We start from the raw sequence: 18,313 nt of genomic DNA, 5'->3' as shown, positions 1-18,313 counted from the left end.
TTATGTCAACAATTAACAAATACCTTTTCTTCATTCTTTACCACACTATCACAAATTATCACTGTGGTAGTATTTAGCAGTTCCTCAGGTGAATGAAATAGCACTTTGAAATCCTTATTTCTGGAGTCAAAACATGCGTTTATGTCTCGCTCTGGTTTTTTTTTGAACAATGACAGAAGGAGATTCAGACTGACCGGGGAGAGAGAACATGAGCTCTTGAATCTGTGGTAGCAGGAAAATTCTGTGGCTTTTCTCTGCAGATGTCCGTGGTTCTTATAACTATGAATGAATTAAGCCTACCAGCACTTTTTCTGGCTTTGTTTTTTCCTGTTTTACAAAGTTGGAAAGGCAGGGGTTGAACAATATACTCAATACCGTGCAGGAGAATTTTGGAGGAGCCAGATGTGAAGGGCTGGAAACCACAGACCCTTTATTCAGAAGTCCTTCACATGGTCACAAGGTGAAATCCCTGTCCCCATAGGAGGGTTTCCTGCTGCTCTGTGTAGAGCCACAGAGCAAAGGGGCCGTAAACTGTGGGTCTGTGAGCATGGCTGTTGGCACAGCTGGATGTGTGGGAAAAGTGTCCTCAGGGACAGCAGAACCAGCTACCACTGCTTGGCTCTACCCAGCTTGGTAGCACATGCCTGTGTAAGCAGGACATAGTCCTTAAAATAGAAACAGAACACTTGTATAATATGTCGGCAAATATTTTTTTTTTCTTTTGTTTTCTGTCTGAAAAGTCTCGTCATAGTTTTTCTTTGCTGGTGGGAAGAGATGTCTAATACAGCCCCTTTGATTTTCTTCTGCTGTGGTAGCTGCCCTGATACTTAGTTTGTGGTCTGAGCATAGATTAGCTCTGTTGCCTCCTGTAAGTGTCGCTAGCATCCAAAGGAACTGACTTCATTTTTCAAAGGAAGAGGATTGCTGCACTGGAAAGGGCAGAGCATAAGCATTACTTAAGGCAAATAGTGGAGCTTGATCAGCCTCAGTTTTAAAGAGCTCATCAAGGGTGGTGTACAGCATCCTTTTAGAAGTTCAGTCTCTTCATTTGCTTTCTCCTAGAGCAAAATGGGGATGCTTGTCCAGACATAACAGTATATGCCTGAGTGTTTTCACAAGAAATGTCTAGATCATTAAATATAATGGGTCTCAGCTGCAGTTTTGATCACTGAAGCATGCACACAATTCATCACAGCAAATTAGGTACGTCTTTGTAACTTATCTTTCTGCAATTTGCTGGCACTTTTAGAAAGCTGAAACTTATACAGTATGTGCTGCAGAAGCCATTTCAGATAAAATATTCTGTGTTTATTATTGGAGAACAAGGATTCCCTAATAACAAAACCATGGAGCAGTGTATGTTTCTGCTCCTGCATCTTGCAGAACCAGCAGTAGTACCAGCAGAGATCCCCAGCCACATTCATTATTTATATATTTCAGTGAATTTCTTGTCTGCAGTAAAAGAGATATAAGCTTCAACATCAGACTGTGCCAAATTCTATCCTACAGCCCATTCAGAAACCTGAGGCAGCCGTGGTTCTCAATCATTGCACAGCCCATTTATCTGATTGGAATTTTGTCCTCTCTGCCTTGCTGAAATGTTGCATGTTCTTTAAAAGCTGAGTTTGACCTTTGGAAAGAAAAGGCATTTGCTATTTTAATTTTAGGGTTTTTTTTAAGAGAGAGCCTGAACCTGCTTAAATGGAAATTGGCATTCAAAAGCAGCACAGTTATTGAAAAGCATTTACTTTATTACTAGAAGAGAACAGACGCTAGTAGACTCGAAAATTACATTTCAGTGAGTTCATCAGTTTCAGTCACTAGTTGGTTTGCAAACAGATGGATATATCTGTAACAGTTAACATGAATTTGTACCCTGGATTTTTACATTTGCTTCAAGAGCACTGCTACCTAGAAGGGTTTGGAGATGTATTCTATCTTTCTGAAAGAGGACATGGTTGTTTCTAATTGTAGAGATTTCTTACATCATAGAAAGCGCCTCAGTTTTCGGAAATGTGAATGATATATAGCTTCTGTGTAAGAAAAATGTAAAAGAATCCCCAGTACAGCTGCTGCAGAAAAAAATAAATATCTTGGCCTAAACCTAGATAAACCCCCATGGAATGAGAAAATAATTTTCAATAACCAGATATTTTTAACTCTGTGCATGAATATAGTAATCATAGTTGCCTGTATTTGCATTTAGGGCCTGCCACAGTCTAATTGCTTGTCCCCTTCATCCCCTCCCCCAAATTTTAAGGCTCCTGGTTAACTGAGCAATGCATTAAGCACTCCCATCTCCAAAACAGAAAGAAATACTGCCCTAGCCTCTACCATGTGGCATCTTTAGGTTTCAGGGATTTCGTTTAAATCTGAAATTTATGTCCAGGAGAAATAAATTATTAGATTGTAAAAGCAGCTGGGGAGGGAGTAAATATAGTCTCTTTTGTCCTCTATATCATTTCCCCAGGAAGATAATAAATGTGTGGCAAGCGTCTTGTGTTTCCTCGGTCATACAAATGTTGTGTGTGTGTTGTATTTCAGACGTGAAGCCTGAACTCCAGACAGGAAATCCTGGAGTGATACTGTACTGCTGTGGTGCTGGTGAAGTCCCCATCACTTTTATTGTTAGGAGGAATTTGAAAAATAATTTCATGAAAAAATTTGAAAGGTCCTGGGTTTACCTCTGATTTGCAAGGAAGAGATTTAGGGTGTAATCCCGGGGTTTATCTCCTCGGACAGTGAAAGGCAGCAGGAGCAGCAGTTCCAGCCCTGGCTGCTGGAGCGAGCTGAGGACAGAGGTCCTGCCAAGGGCCAGTTTTTCCAGGGGGTTTTAAAGAGCATAGTAGAGACTCCTGCTAAATCCTTGCTTACCTGTTCTCATTCCCTTGTGAGGTCAGATACATGGAGCAAGCATGATAATTGACCAGGAAAAAATGGGGCCTGAAAAGAGCAAAAGGAGGAGGAACTGCTAGAAAGTCAGTGGTTTGCTTGCCTTTCTGCACCTGGGTGTGTGTATAGGGCTGTCACTGCCTGCACCTCCATGCTCTTGTTGTTATTGTCAGCTCAGCCTACTCTCAGGGACCTGAAAACAGCCCTGGAACAGCCTTGCTCCTTGCTCTTTCTGAAGTTGCTTCCAGAGAAGTATATTCAATCACATACTAAAGTTTGTGTAATTGATGCCCTGCTTTAACATCGTATTTTGAGAGCAGTTTTATACCATCCTTTGACCAGAAGAGAAAGGAAGAAAGATAATATAATTTAGGATACAGCTTGTTTCCAGGTTGTGACTGTTCTGCACATGTGAAACAGGGCCGGCTGTGTGTGGTGTAGGGCTGGGTGCTCACGTGCAGCGACCCGACCTGTGCAGTAACTGAGTGGACAGATTGTTAATACTCTCTTTTTCTTGTTTCGTGATAATGGAATAACTTACGACATACTAAACTGTCTATCCTCAATGAGGTTATGGGACTTTGTTGGAAAAATCTGGATGATAGAGCTAAGAGTGTACATGCTGATGGGATCAGTGCAGAGACAGCTCGTGACTCTGTGTAAGGTCAGGCTGGGTTCATCGAGGCTCTGTCACCCCAACTCTGCATGAGCCAGACCAGATTTGGCAGCAGCAGTCCCGAGTTTATCACTCAGCTATGCTTGAGCTGATTCACTGTGGAGTGTCTCGTGTGTCTTCTGTGCCACATCCTGGGCGGGTGGGACAGACACCCTAAGGTCACCTTAGTCCACAGAACCAAATTGCCTTGGCTTTGCACTGTGCAGGGATGGCTAAAGCAGCTCCCGCACTGTGCCAGCCCTGGGGGAGCACTCCTGCCTGACCACCCAGCCTCCTCATTTGTTTCTGCTGCACAGTTAAACCTGAATAAATTGCCATGGGCATTGAGGTTTGGCTGTGTCTGGCATATCTGTCATCGGTGTGTTACATTATTGTGTCTTCAAAAGGAGCAGCGAGGTAGTTTAGAACATATTTACTTCTGAAAAATTTGTCCTCCTTTGGGGCTGACACATGCTCTTAGTCTTTGCATGAAATCACAATTGTTTAAAATGTGGCATCTTGCTGTTTAGAAGGCAGATTTTCCAGAGACCAGTGACACTGTTGTAATGGAGTAGCACTGGCAGAAAATCCCATTTTTTAACCCAGTTGTTTCACACAAGTGCAACAGCAATATTGCCTTGCTGTTTTGTTTTGTGATGTCTTGGAGGAGATGGCTTGTGTTGGTGATATTTTTGCCCCTCTTTTACTTATAAGAACAAATCCTGCATGACGCTTTCAGTCTCCTAGCTCCTCCGGGGTTAATTCCTTGAGGCAGTGGGCACTGAGCTGAGCACAGTCCTGTCTGCAGATTTCTGCTGTGCTGGTGGCATCTATACTAATGGGGCAGCATATAAAACACTTCTGTAACTGTGGCCTTGCTATTTTATAGTAGAGGCACTTGCACTGGAGGATTTTTATTCCCCTTTTGAAATGAGAAACCAGCAATAACAGCCATTATGTCCAAGGCAACAGATCACTGACCAGCCATTTTGTCAGTCTGAGCAGTACGTGGGGGCCATGTGACAGGAATATGGTCCTTTACACAAGGAATACCTAACTGGTGCAGGGGAAAAAGCTACAAGAAGTAATCAGATGGTGTTCAGTGACCCTTACCATACCAGAGAACAGCAGAGTGAGTTTTAGGTTCAAGTTTGAATTTCCTGGCTTTTGTTTGGTTACATTCCCATGGAAATGATCACTCAGTGAAGCTTTGTCTATGCATTTTGACTGGTGACTGCTAAAGGTACTGTGCAAAGCATTTCCCTTTTGCTCTGAGTATTTTTTGAGAAAAGAGAGTGTGAGAGGACACCATCCTGGTCCTATAATAAAGACCCAATCAGGAAATGATTTAGTGTTTAAAGGAGTCACAAATTGTTCCATAATGATGATGCCAGCCCTCACATAAAGGAACAATTAACTGGCTTCTGCAATGTGATTTACCTTAGATCAAGGAGGGATTAATGAGGTAAGCTTCAGATAGGCTTCTAAGGAATCAACAATTCATGCTTTTGAGAGGAATACTTAAGAAGGATTCCTGGAAAATAGTTTTCCTCTTGCAAATGATTTTGAAACTTTGCTTCCCTGAGTACCACATAAGTGTATAAAACAGGTCAGCTCTGGGGCACGCATTGAGGTTTTTGGTGTAGCAGAGTCAAAGGAGTGTACCTGTGGACAGGAGATGCTTTCTCCAATTAGTGTGGCTTAGATTTGAAAGTGGACTAGAAGTGGGGCGTTTGCATTCTCTAGGACAGCTTTGGAGGGTTACTTGGGAGCCAGGCAGAGGGCAGAGCGCGTTCGTGCTGCTGGGTTTGTGACATGTCAGTGGAGGCATAGGGGTGGCAGTGACCCTGAGCATCTGTAGGACCAGGTTCCCAGAAAACCATGGACTTACCAAGCCCAGGTTAAAACACCAGATGTTGTTGGCAGAGTGGTGTGCTTGGATCCTGCAAGCCCTTTTCTGTTCTTGGGATCAACAAGGGCTCTGGGATCCAGTCAGGAAGAAACAGTGGGGCTGAGGGGGGAGTGAAGGAATTTGAAAAATATTCTGGTTTCTTGCCCTTCTGACAACAGAAATTAAATTTGTCCCTCTCCTTTTATATTTAGGAAGTATAAGTTTTTTCCCTCAGCTTATTTTGATCTTGCTCATGGCATACTGGAGACTACGAGTCACAAGGATGCTGATAAATTTGCATTTCTGAGTGAAATTCTCAGGAGCGTGTGGTCCCTCAGGACAGGTATTATTAGCTCCCTGGTTTCATTGGGTGCCTCAGTGAATCACGGTGTGTTTACAGCTAGTTTCTCTAACAGAAGACTCTGGTTATCTCTTAATAATGTATTCCTCTGTGGTTTTTATTTCCAAAGTCCTGTGGTAAGGAGATTTTCCCAAAGGCTTCACTTTGCTTTTGTGCTTCAGCATTTTATCCAGTGTTTTTGGAAAGAAGCATATAGACTTTTTGGTGAGGCACTTAATTGAATATGAGAGGCTATGCCAGGCTTAGTCTGCACTTGGAGTTCACTTATAATAGGCTTGCCTTGGTTTATTCTGAGGTTTTAGAGAAGAAATACAAGGAGATGGCAGGTCTGGAAGACTGATGGTACAGAATTATTAGTCTCAAGTGGAAAGGGGAAAGCATGTTAGGTAAGTTGTCAAAGTCTGATTAGGACTAAACAACCTGAATTAGAAGAGAAATTAAATTCATAAATCATCTAATAACCCTTAGCTGGTGTGAGAAAAGGCTGGGGCTGGGAAAAAAAAATAACTCTAAGAAAGGTATTTGTATAAAAGGGTAATTTTTCAAACTAGAGTAACACAGAAATGCCAATCAATATTCAGGAATACATTAAAATGAAGAGAAGCAGTGTAACACAGAGATAAAACAGAGGGAGGATGTTGCTGGGGCGCTGCAGCCCGGCAGCACAGCCCCGGTGCAGAACAAAGGCCGGCAGCGGGCGGGGATGCCTCTGGCTCTGCCGGGGCTCTGCAGACCCACACCCGGGCAGCTGCATTTCAGTGTAGGAACATTCCAGCCACAGGAAGAGATTTGTTAATAAAAACCAGTCAGCATTTAGTCAGTGTGGAATGGCTTTTTCGCCCTGTAAATATTTTACAGTTCTGAACCTTCCCATTGACTCCGGATGAAGTGCCAGGTCCAGGTCTCCAGAGGAGCCAGGCAGGTTTCTGGGGGTGGCTGGAGCATCCCGCAGCTGAGAAGGCACTGAGGGAGTCTGCTCACCCTTCCCAGTGAGTACAGAAACTCCAGGGGTGCTGGGGGCATCTCTGTCATGGCACAGAAGAGTATTTCTGTGTCACAGAACCAGTGACAGGTGCATTTGGCCCCGGAGTAATCATGTGCAAGAATCACAGTGACTCAGGTGCAGCTATTTCCATTGGAAACAGGCAACTTTGCTTTTCAGGTGACACCAAACCTCCAGGCATATTTTCTTAGACGCTCAAAATGATTTTTTATTTTTTTTTCCTGGTTCAATAACTTGTAAAGGACAGCCTTCTACCTGCATTTGTTGAAGTGCCATCTCAAAGTGTGCTGACACAGGGACTGACTGACGCATGGCAAGTTATCAGATGCTCAGAGATGAAGGAAGCAGTAACACAGGCAGCTGTTGCCTTTCACAAAGGATGTGCCACCTTTCGTTTGCCTCTACCTCCATTTCAAGCGATTCTTCAAATAAAGAAGGGACAAGTGAACCTGTCTTGCCTGACAATTTTTTTTTTTTTATTGCATGCCATGATAACTTGGAGTTCACTTGTTACAAGCATTTTATGTAGTGGGTAAAATACCAAGGGAAAGGAAAGAAGTAATACTGTGCTGCCTGAAAAACTACGATCTAAACATATAAATGTCACTGGGTAAGAGTTACCTGAAACAACTGGAAGGGCAATTAACACCTGGTTTTATGGGAAACATTGGTTACCACTATCAGTTTTAATGAAGTGTATTAACTAAATTGTGTTCTGAGTATTCATTCAGCCCTGTTTATGGCACACTCTTGAGTACATTTACTGTTTGTCAGAAGTGCAAACTAGTGAACATATGAGGCTTTAAGACAGGCCATCTGTTAGTCTTAGACCCTTGGATAATTGTCAAACAGTTCTAAAAATAAGCACATACAAACTGCAAGGGGGTGCAAAGGTGATTTTTCTTTAGAGTCTGATAGCAAAGGGAAAGTAGCAAAGAAATTAAAAATAAAAATAAATAGTTTGATCCTGTAAAGCAAACTTGCTCTCCTTTCTTTCCCTTTCTCTCTCTCTTTTTCTCTTCTCACACTCCTCCCTCTTCAGTGTGCCTTTTTTTTTTAATTTAGTTTTTTTCCACTTGCTCTTCTGGGTCATGGCATCCCTTGAATGCCTCTCCAGTTTAGGATTAGAGCACCACCAATTTAAGGCTCACAGCTTTCTGTAGAGAGCATAATCTCCAGTGGCTAAAGCAAGGGTCGCCTTGTGTCCTCTGCCTAAAGTAATCCCTTTATAAAGTCAAGGCATAAAGATTTTCATCTTTATGGATTGCTGTTAGAGGGAAATAGTACCTATGCCCATACGCGTGTGTGCTTATGGATATATAATGAGGAATAACAGCTGAGAGATTTTTGGACCAGTTTGAATTCAAAAGATGCAAAACATTGAAAAAAGAAAGCCGCAGATGGTATTTCGTAAATATTTAGACACTCCAACATCTGTTTGTAGCAATTTGGACGTTTTGTTTTGTCTTTTTTTATGTATATGTTCAAATGTGAGACTTCAGCCTTTGCTTCAAGTCAGCGCCTTACTCTGAGGTTTAGCTTTTGTCTGGCAAGCTGTGCATGTTGGTAGTCAGTGGAGGGATTGATCTCCTTCCTGCCCTGCTCCGTAAGGGGCAAAGGAGAGAGAATGGGGAAGAGGGGGCACAGCCCCAAGGGGTCCTCAGCCAAGACCCTGATCTCTGGGCTTGGAGTCAGACAGTGCCTGAAGCAGGGGTAGAAACCTGGGCACGGAGGTGGGGAGAGGCAGGGAGCTACTGCTTGGGCTCTCACCTGGGTTTGGAGGACTCCTCACACTTCAGGAAAAAATATTGGGATTAATAGGTCACCCAATGGCTAATGACCAGTTGGTTTTCATGTTTGCTGTTTGTCACATGAATCTATTATCTCCAAAATTCTTGTTGAAATGATTTAAGGAATGGTTTCTGTTCATTTTAATGGGATTTGGAAGGGGAGAGAGAGGCTTTATGGCCTTTCATCAGTCCCAGTCTCTGTGTAACACTGTAGAAGGCTTATGAATTTCACCTGAGGGTGGTGGGCATCAGCAGCCTTGTTGGGCCATTTCTTAACCTCTGCATAACATATGGTCTTTTAGGTGTATATGCTCTTGCACATAGACAATGTACTTGTAAACGGCTGGTACAAAATACCTAAATCCGTAACAGATGCATAATGGCACTATAGACTGGATGTGTTATAGCCCCAAACCATTATCACACCCCTCACAGTTGCATTTTATTTTTTTCACCTGCTCCTGTGTAGTACACCTGTGACTTGTTGGCAGTGAGCATCGTTGCAGTGTGGGAGACTCCCAGCTTGACTGCCTGGCTTGGAGCTTCGCTCCATCATGTGCTGCTTTTTTGTGTGTGTTTTTTCTCTCGATCTTTATATAGCTTGTAAGAGTTCTTTGAACTGCTGTAAGTGATCATCTTTCAAGCCTGATGCTTTCCTTCTTGACACAGTGATCTGAAAATGGAGATTGTCATGCCAGTGTTTTCATAATCATGGATGTAGAAAAACAGAGAAATATTCATTGTGGATGTCCTGCACAAACGGCTTGATCTGCATCCAGAGGGCAGGCAGGGGGTGTCCCCAGGGAAGATCTGGAGAGCAATCAGTATCTACACAGACAATAATCAACCATTCTTTGAAATCTTTTTATTTCCTGCAATGTCCGTCACCCAGTTCCTTGGTCACAGACTCTCCCATAAATGGTTCATTTGGGGATTGTGCAGCCAGTAGAAAATTCCACTTAAATACTGCGACAGCCCCAAGGCTTGGGCTAGTTGCATTTTTCCCACTGATGTAGCTGCTGGAATTGCTATCCATTTTGCATCATTATTAAGAGAAGAAAAGAAGAGATTTTCCAACCTTGTCCTATAAATAAGCAGTGACTTACTTGATCTTGACAGGTGACTTAGTGCTGCTGTAGAGTTTTCCAGCTGCAATAATGTCTCAGAATGATGTATTCAGTGGGGTATCAGCTGTGAGCTGTGTGTAAACCAGGGGGTCTAACAGGAGCTGGGAAGAACCATTTTTTCTGTTCAGCTTCCAAATGATGTCCTGCCTCCTGCTGGCCCCCAGACGCCTCCGTGTATGGATGGCCTTGTGAGCCGGTGGGCATGTGCAAACACACACATGAGTGTGCCTGGAGAGCCTTCCTTTTTGTGGCTGCTCTATTTTCCTCTGGAAATCACCATTAAGCTTTCTTTTTTTTTGAACTATAACTTCTGGAGTTGAAAAATCATGCCTGAGCTTTTTCCTGCCAGCCCATCCTGCTGCTGGAAAGGTGGGTGAAGTTTCCTTAGGCTACTTGGGTAGAAGCATTCCTGTAGTATCACGTTTCAAAATGCTCGTTCTCTTCTGGCCTTTACATTGTCCTTCTGCTGCTTGGAACAGCCCAGTGTAGCATCGGGGTCAAAGCTGTTTCTGCTAAGGCACAGGGCATTCCAAATGCCAGGATTTATGTGTTTTTCAATTGTTCCAAAAGTCTGGGCAGCCAGGGAAATTTTTTGTGTCCTTGGGCACACATAGAAGTGCCTAATAAAGGTATTTGGAAAAGCACAGGTCAAATATGCAAAACACATGTGAGAGGAGATGCAAAAGCCCTGAACACCTTAGATGCTTTCTGACATGTGCAAAGCACAATTCCAATAAGCTGCAGATGCACAGGGCACAGGTTGCCAGACTATTTTTGGAAAGCATGTTTGTATGGTCTCAAATACATTTTTAACAGGTGAGAAACCTATACTGGTTGCAGAGGATACGGACGGGCTTTCATGGGAGTTGTGAACACACACAGTGGTGGTTAGGCAGCCTTCACCTCGTGTTCACCAGCACCCAGGTGTGCAGGACTTAGTGTTTGTGCACATGGCTTGTGCAGGATCTGCTTAGAAAGGCAGGGGAAGGACGTGGTGCACACAGGCTCTCGTGTCTGTAGGCATTACAGACTTGTTTGTGGGGTCCTGTATAAAATGTGGCTCTACCTATTAATGGCATGTTGATTGTCAGTATTGCATGCATGGGGAATAAATGGTGCGTTCCCAAGATACTAAGACAAAATCAAGATTTGCTTATGAAAAATGTACCTTTTTTTTTAACTCCTAGCCCTATGGCACAGGGACCCCACCCAGCTCTGAATGGTTGCAGCATTTGAGTATAATTTGTTTGTTTCTTTCACAAGCTCTGTTCACAAACCTTGTATCAAGAGTGCTCAGAACATGTTACTAGCTGATGTTTGAGGTGGGAGGGCTCACCATGAAAGCTTAATTATCAGATTTAGAGCCATATACCATTCCTTTATTGACCTGCCTGTTGTAATCAATGTAGCAGCCACACAAGTTTGAAATCATGTTCCCTGACTGTAGACCGTGTGTCATGCATCCAGTGCTGATTGTGCATTATCTTTTAAATGACACGGCCTAACTAAGTATGGATTTGTCTACCACGAGTAGCCCTTCTTTCAATTTGAAGATGGTAAACCTTTCGAGGTTTTTTTATTGGTATTCAGGATGACCTAAAAATAGAATTGTAAGGAAGTGCACAAGGACTGGCCATTGTTAAAATGCCAAGGAGTGTGTCTGAGCACAGAGTGGCCTGTGTATTCTTTCACATTTTCACGCTTCCCCGGTTAGATTCAGTGGGCAAGCTTCTTGTCAGTGCTGCCATTGTGTGTGCAGGTCTCCATGCATCCTCTTCCATGAAGTCATTGTTAGACTTGAAAATAACATCCAGAGCTGCAAAGGTCATCCCTTCTTGAGGCCAGGACAATTTCCATGTATAAAAAGCCACTGGATTTTATGTTTGGTGATGTTAAATTGTCTAAAAACAAGGGACTTTCAGCTGTCCATTCACATGCCGTAACTCGACTTCTGATTTGTGGTTCTGAAATATTTACGGACACACACTGGGGTGTGCTCAGAGGGCCGGTGTTGTGCTAAACAAGTAGTTACTTTGCGATGTCACCGGCCGTTGGTATTTCACTTCTCGAGGGCTCCATGCATGTGGTGGCTGTGGCTCCTCTGCCACTGCAGTGACCTGCCCGGACCCCATCCCGGTATCGCCTGCCCAGACTGCCCAGACTTCCCACAGCCCAATTCCCACCCCAGCACCACAGAGAACTTTGACCATGATTTAGGAACTCAGCAGCACTTCTGACACCTGGTGGTCACTTTTTGGGAGTGCACAGTCCAGAAATGCTCCTGCCTGCCTACGGGGTCACGGACACCGGCCCCACATCGCCAGCCACCCGTTAGCTCTTTGCACAGGCGATTTCCATCAGGAAGATGTCATCTCTGGAAAAAGCGAAGGATCGCTCTTTTTTTCCTGCTCGGGGTGTAGCTATGGGTAGTGTAGAAGGACCAGATGATTTATGAAAAGTTAAAATATCTTACTTTATTTTAAAGCTTCATCATTGTAAATAAATAATTAGATTCAAAATTCATTTTGTCTTTAAAAACTTATTCTTCAAGCTGGTGGTCTTGCCCAGCTCTGTTGTTAGGCAGATGGAGAATAAAAAATTACCTGGGCTTAAAATAATGCAAATGAATTTTTGTATTTGAGGATGCTGGGGACCTAGCTCAAGAAAATCTTACCATGAAGCACTTCTCTAGTTGCTCAAATAATTGGATAATCATACAAATAAAGCTGAGCTTACGTGTAGGACTGGAGTTTTAGTCAGAACACAAAATGTAGGTGAATTGGAACTGCTCTAAAAATACGCTTCCGAGGTTGGCTCCATGATTTATTGGCTCCTACACAAAATGGCAAGACAGGTCAGCATCCTCTGAGGTGAGGTACTGTGATGACATGAAGCTATTACAAATCTACCAGAAGGAAAAAAGGGAACAAAAGAGACTCTAAACTGCTGAAAGAAATGTGTAGAGCAAAGTCAATTCTTTAAAGAGATTTAACTTCTGGGTTACATGTCCAGCCTTTTTTCTGCTGGGAATATTACCCTGGTGCCTGAGCGGGCGGTTCAGCTGTTATTGCCGAAGTATTTCTTGGACTGAGAAGTGTGTGTCACAATCTGGTGTCTCTTGCTGCCAGTACTTGCACCCGATACTAATGAGAATAAAAGAGTAAAATATGGCAAGGGTTCCCCCTGTGATTCAGATTTTTATTTTTTTAATTGTTACAGTTAAGGGAATCCCTAAAGGCAGTTTTTTTGCCCATGAAGTGTTACCACTTTCTTTATATGTACAGGGAGGGGAGGCAGGGAAGAAGCCTTCATGGCCGTACTTGGCTTGTAGCATTTTTTTCTAAGTTCATGCCAGCATTAACAGATCTGTCAGAACAAAGCAAATGTGTCATATTGGCAGCTGTTACTTATGAGTACTTTTTCTTTATTGCATTTTGTTTTGTAATAATTGAGAAGCTTTTATGTTGAGCTCTGCATAAATGGTACTGAGTGGGAGGGTATGGGCATGCTTTCTATTATTCTGCCCCTCATGCATGTCTCCTTTTTTCGTCTTTCCAGAACCACACATTGAGCCAGCACGCACAGTGAGCCACTGGCACTACAGGACACCTCTCTGCAGAAGACTTGACGGTGGCACAGTGGGGAGGACCATTTGAACATTACATCCAATCAAAGTGTCATTTGCAACCCAGATGTAAAACTCTAATGATTTGGCCATGAGGCGCTGCTATTATAAGCAGCTGGAAATGAATATTAATGGAAGAGATTAAAAGTATTCCATGCTCAGTATTTTTTATTGTCCTGCTTCAGCTAGTGTACTTTAGAGCTTCTGCTTCTGACTGAATTTATAGTGTTAGATAAATCTGCTTTGATGCTGTTGCCCTTTGTTGCTTCTTGTATTATATTGATAGTTAAAGATTAGGTGTGATTTTTTTCTTTTTCGTTAACTGCTTTTTAATTGCAATTTTAGGTAACTGTGCATTGTGATGTGATTGCTTGGCTATTGTCTAAATATTTCTTTTTAATTTTTTAATTAAAGACTAATGCTTTGATTGGATTTGCCAGTTCACCGGACAGTGATTAAAACTATGTAATGAATATAATCGGTTTCAGTGCAACTGGATGGTCTGCTTTATAAATGTGACTTAATCTGATTGCAATAACTAGTACAGTTCAATAAAGGGAATACATGAGCTTAGCGTCAGAGGTTGTCTGTCTGTCAGTGCCCGCTGCATCGCCGCTGCTGGCTGGGGTGTCTGAGCCACAGGGATCGCTCACCCGACGGTGGAGAGCGTTCTGCAGCCCAGGAGGAAAGAAGGCTGGGAGAACCCAAAAGCCATGTTCCTGTGTCTGGCATTGTGTTCGCTTCCGGATGTACCTCCCAGGCTCCACGGTAGGTTGAGGTGAGGTAAGAACATCTACTATGAAAAGGTTCTTCTAGCTTATGATATTTTTAATTTTTACTCAAGTCAACAAGAAAGCAGGGATCTGACCTATAGCTGCCTTTACCCTCTCTCTGTGCTTCTTTGTTCCAATATATTAAAAAAATTTAAAAAAGCTTTCTGGATGGTACACAAATGCACAGATATTGGATCAGGCCTTGCAGACTGTGGTGGGAGACTGTTTATTTCCACCACGTGGACTTCTAGGCCCCCAAGTATTGTAGCTCTGCGTAGCTGCCATACGTCTGACACCAGAAACTGCCATCAGGCAGCCTGACAGAGCCAATTACCAGGCTCTCTTTTACTGTTTTTAAACTTATCGTATGCTTGTGAGGTAATTTATATCTCCAGCTGGAGAAACTTGTCATTTTAAGGACCATGGACACCTCTGGTAAGTTAGAGAGATGCAGTTCTCATGGTGTCTCCAGCTTCAATGAATCATAATCATCATGAAAGATGTTCAGCAGTTGTGACAGCTGAAATGATGTGGTTATCCATTCCCACGATGTACAAGGCTTCTCAAGACTGTGGCATAGGAACATGCACAGTCAGAGCCTTTCGAAATCGCTGCGCTGAACTAGAGCACAACTGGTTGTCGTTGTGCCATGTCGAGGCTTGGAGCATGTAAGTGGTATTTCGTAGGAAAAATGTTTTCAAGGATGTGTAGTCAATGCCCAAATTAATTCATATATTGAGCTTATTAACGAATGCAAGGGCACAGTTTGTTGACGCTGCAGATGAGGTGTTCAACATTTAGATCACTGGTGGTGCTGATAGTCATGTTGTACACACATGGCTCCTTCAGGGCAGTGGGACGGGACACATGTAAGGGAATGCTACTGGGCATAATCGGAGTAGGGTCATCCCTACAGCAGGAAGCACCAGAGCTGTCCTAGCTTAAGAAAAGTTACAACTTTCTTTAAAAAAATTAAGTAATATCCCATTTGGGACAAATGATGGATGTTTTTTATTCTGCTGAAATAGCATTGCATGAACAGTCAGAAAGAGTTTAGGCTCAAAATTTTGGCTTGTGATAAATTTGTGAACCCTAATATAACAAAACTAGGAATTACTTTTCTTAATTCCAAGTAGGGCAGTTGTGTTTGCATCCAGATAGTTCTTAGCTCACTGTCTCTGCAACAAAACCATTGTACTAAAATGATCCATTTCTAGAAAAAAAAGAGTTAACTTTGTACTTGATTATTTCTCCATAAGACATGTGTACAGGCTGAAAAATCAGTTAATGAAATCACCAATTGATTATTTCCATTCATAATGTATGCATGCTCCTAACTCAATTGCAAGATTTTAGATGGGAAATGTAAAAGTGGCTTGCAGTACAGGCTCATAGGCATTGTCTTGCAAGATTAGCTGGGAATGTACATCAGCTGCTGTGACAACAGTTCCTGTGCCATCTTCTACCATGCTAAAAGAAAGGTAGCAGGTTCTTGCAATGGAGATACTGAAAAAGGAGGCTCTTTGCCTGACACTGGGTTTGGAATGATGCTTGATCACTTCTGGGCAAGCCTTCAGAAATGAAAAAGATGTAGGTTTCTGTCTTCAGAAAAAGGTTCTGTGTTGGGAATCCCGAGAGTTGAACTGACGTTTCCACACAACTCTTAAGAGCTGCCTTAGTGCTGTACTGACGCACATGCCTTTGTCTCATCATCTCCCTGCTGACTAGTTAAAACTAGGTGCATAGTCACTATGCTGAGACAGGGAACTCCCCACACGGGGATCCTGTTCTGAGCTGCATAATTTCCCCCCTCCCCGTACTGGAAACATGAACATGGGGCCAGGGTGCTGAGGTTGATGCTCAACCTGGCAGTGCCAAGCAGGCTGCTGTCTGAGCTGCATCTTTCATCTGTCCTGAACCCTGACCAGACCGTGGGCAAGGAGGGAAGAAAGGAATAGTTTGGTTTTCCACCCAACCTTTAAAAGGTAAGGGACCGCAAAGCACGAGAGTGAGGGCTGTGGTTCTGCTCCATCTTCTTCATCCTTTCTGGCATATGAGCTTCACTTATGATCAGCCCAAGTCAGGCTGGAGAGTGGGGCTGGACTATGCCCCTGGGGCTGGAAAAAACTTCATCTGTAGTCCTCCTTTGCTTCAGCATCTTACAGTACTTGGGTAATATTTGAACAGTAATGGACAAATGCTGCTTCTTGAAAAATTTTCTTTCCTAAGACAATATGTACAAATGTGCAGGGACGCTTGCTGTGAATCTGCTCAGTTGTTTTGTGGTATTTTTGGGATAACCAGGCCCATATGAACAATCATCATTACATCACAGCACATGTGATGGCAAGGGAGGGTGCTGTCTTGATATCTGCTTTCTTAGGGACCAGAGAAATCCAGTTTGGGTGTGGGGGTGTAAGCTACTGCAAGGAAGCAGAGGGAAAGCCACCCACTATTCTGTTCCTGCCATGGAGCTGCATGTGCAACATGCTGGACACCTGCCACTCCCAGAGGTGGTCCTTGGCCTATGTCATGGTGCAGCATTGGTGTTTCACCCTCTTTTCCAAGGCCTGAACCTCCCCATGCAGGGCTGTGGCAGGCAGGGTGCCGGGGGCAGAGCTCTGCAGCACAACGTGGAGCTTTTGTCTGGTGCTTCCGAGGCGACAGTTTCCTGTGCTGCTGGTCCCACTGGGGAGCGAGAGCAGAGCAGCCCTGCACTGGTACAAAACACAGCTTTGCTGGTATAGCTGCAATCACACCAGGGAGTGCTTTGCCAGGGTAGTATATAGTTCCTGTATCCGTTAAAAGCTCCTAGGGAAAAGAGAGCCTAACTGCAGGTGGAGAAAAGATAATATCACAGCTTCTGGTACACGTCTGAGGTTTCACCCCCTTTTTCTTCGTGGCCAAGAAGTGCTGCTGAAGGCATTTGGAAAACAGTCAGAAACACTGACTCCAAAGGCAGCTATATTTCAACAGCTACGGCACATTGAAAATGGGCTGGAGAGCCTTTCCATAATCCCCTTGATGTTTCCCTGCCTTTCTCTGTAACTCACAGCTTCTGTGTGGTGGTGGTGTAAAAATGGACTGGCACAGGCTGTTCAAGGTGTGGGTGACATATATCACTCACAGGTAAGTGCAAACCAGAATTGCTGAAATTCTGGCTGAGGATGGGCTTTAGGCACAATGTCACTTTATGATCTGAGTGGCACTAGGGCCAGTACGGTGTTGGAAACCATGAAAAATCTTAAATGTGTAATGAAATGTGGAACAGGCAGTTTAATATCTTCAGGTTTAGACAAATAGTGAAATATGAGTTCATATTAACAATGGATTAACAAAGGACTTGTATTTGTAGCACTCTGTAGTCTATTGGCTCTTATGCGCTGAATGATCTTTGCATTTAGCTTCGCTACATACCCACACATCCAAAAAGCATTGAAATACTTAGTCAAGAAGTAGCAACCAGTACCCACAGGTGAAGTATTGTTTGTGTAGGCAGCTTTACACATTTGTGTTCTATTCAGTGCTTCTGTAGATACTTGTCTGATCTATCATCTTCAGTGAGGGATCGCTGCTTTTGGTCAGGTGCCTTGGAGTTTTGGAAAAAGCAAGTGCTTAGGCAATTGCCTCCCAAAGAAAGGCACAGAAAAGAAGTTTGGGGACCATTTGAGGGAGTGAGCAACCAATCACTTTTTGCTGTAGCATCTTTGAGTGGACTGGGGAAGGTCACCCTACTAAGCAGCAGCTGAGAGGGAGTATGAAAGGGAAAAATCAGGGGACCAAGGTGGGTGTCCCTCTACAAATTTCCTGCCCTCCAAGAGAAGTCGATAGAAAATCCACCCTCTGGCACCCATTTGTGCAGTGAATCTGCACATCCTATGTCCAAAGTGCACAAGTCACTTTCTCCTACTGGTGTCTAAGAGTAGACTGGGGTTTGGTGTGTTTGTCTGGCTTTTCATGTGTAAGTCACTCTCTGATATGAACAATGAAGGCTTTTCCCATGATCTGCTTAGACAGTCTTCATGTTTTGGCCCACACCCTAGAGCAGGGAGGCTTCTGCAATCCCCTCTTCACCACCAGCTTTAGTTAGGTTTGACAGAGGTGCAGAGGTCTGGGGGTACCATGTCCTTGCAGAACGCTGTCAGCAGTCAGCCAGGGCAAGAACAACACCCTGCAAGTGCTGTCATGGAAAAAAG

General features: G+C 43.5%; 1 protein-coding gene across 4 annotated transcripts in view; it reads left to right on the top strand.

Annotated features, from left to right (window-relative positions):
* ZNF423 (zinc finger protein 423) overlaps positions 1-13,917 on the top strand; it is a 187,452-nt gene extending 173,535 nt beyond the window's left edge. For all 4 annotated transcript variants that reach the window (XR_003212954.1, XM_008920526.2, XM_018084889.1 and 1 more), the window contains one exon: positions 13,278-13,917. Coding sequence is in view for 3 of the 4 variants with exons in the window: in XM_008920526.2 (XP_008918774.1) it covers positions 13,278-13,307 (30 nt within the window). In the remaining variant the exon portion in view is untranslated. The remainder of the gene's footprint in view (positions 1-13,277) is intronic.
* Positions 13,918-18,313: the final 4,396 nt, after the last annotated feature.

The sequence above is a fragment of the Manacus vitellinus genome, unplaced genomic scaffold, assembly GCF_001715985.3.
Source record: "Manacus vitellinus isolate BGI_N305 unplaced genomic scaffold, ASM171598v3 scaffold_10_pilon, whole genome shotgun sequence".
NCBI lineage: Eukaryota > Metazoa > Chordata > Aves > Passeriformes > Pipridae > Manacus > Manacus vitellinus.
This window is presented reverse-complemented; position numbering and strand designations above follow the sequence as displayed.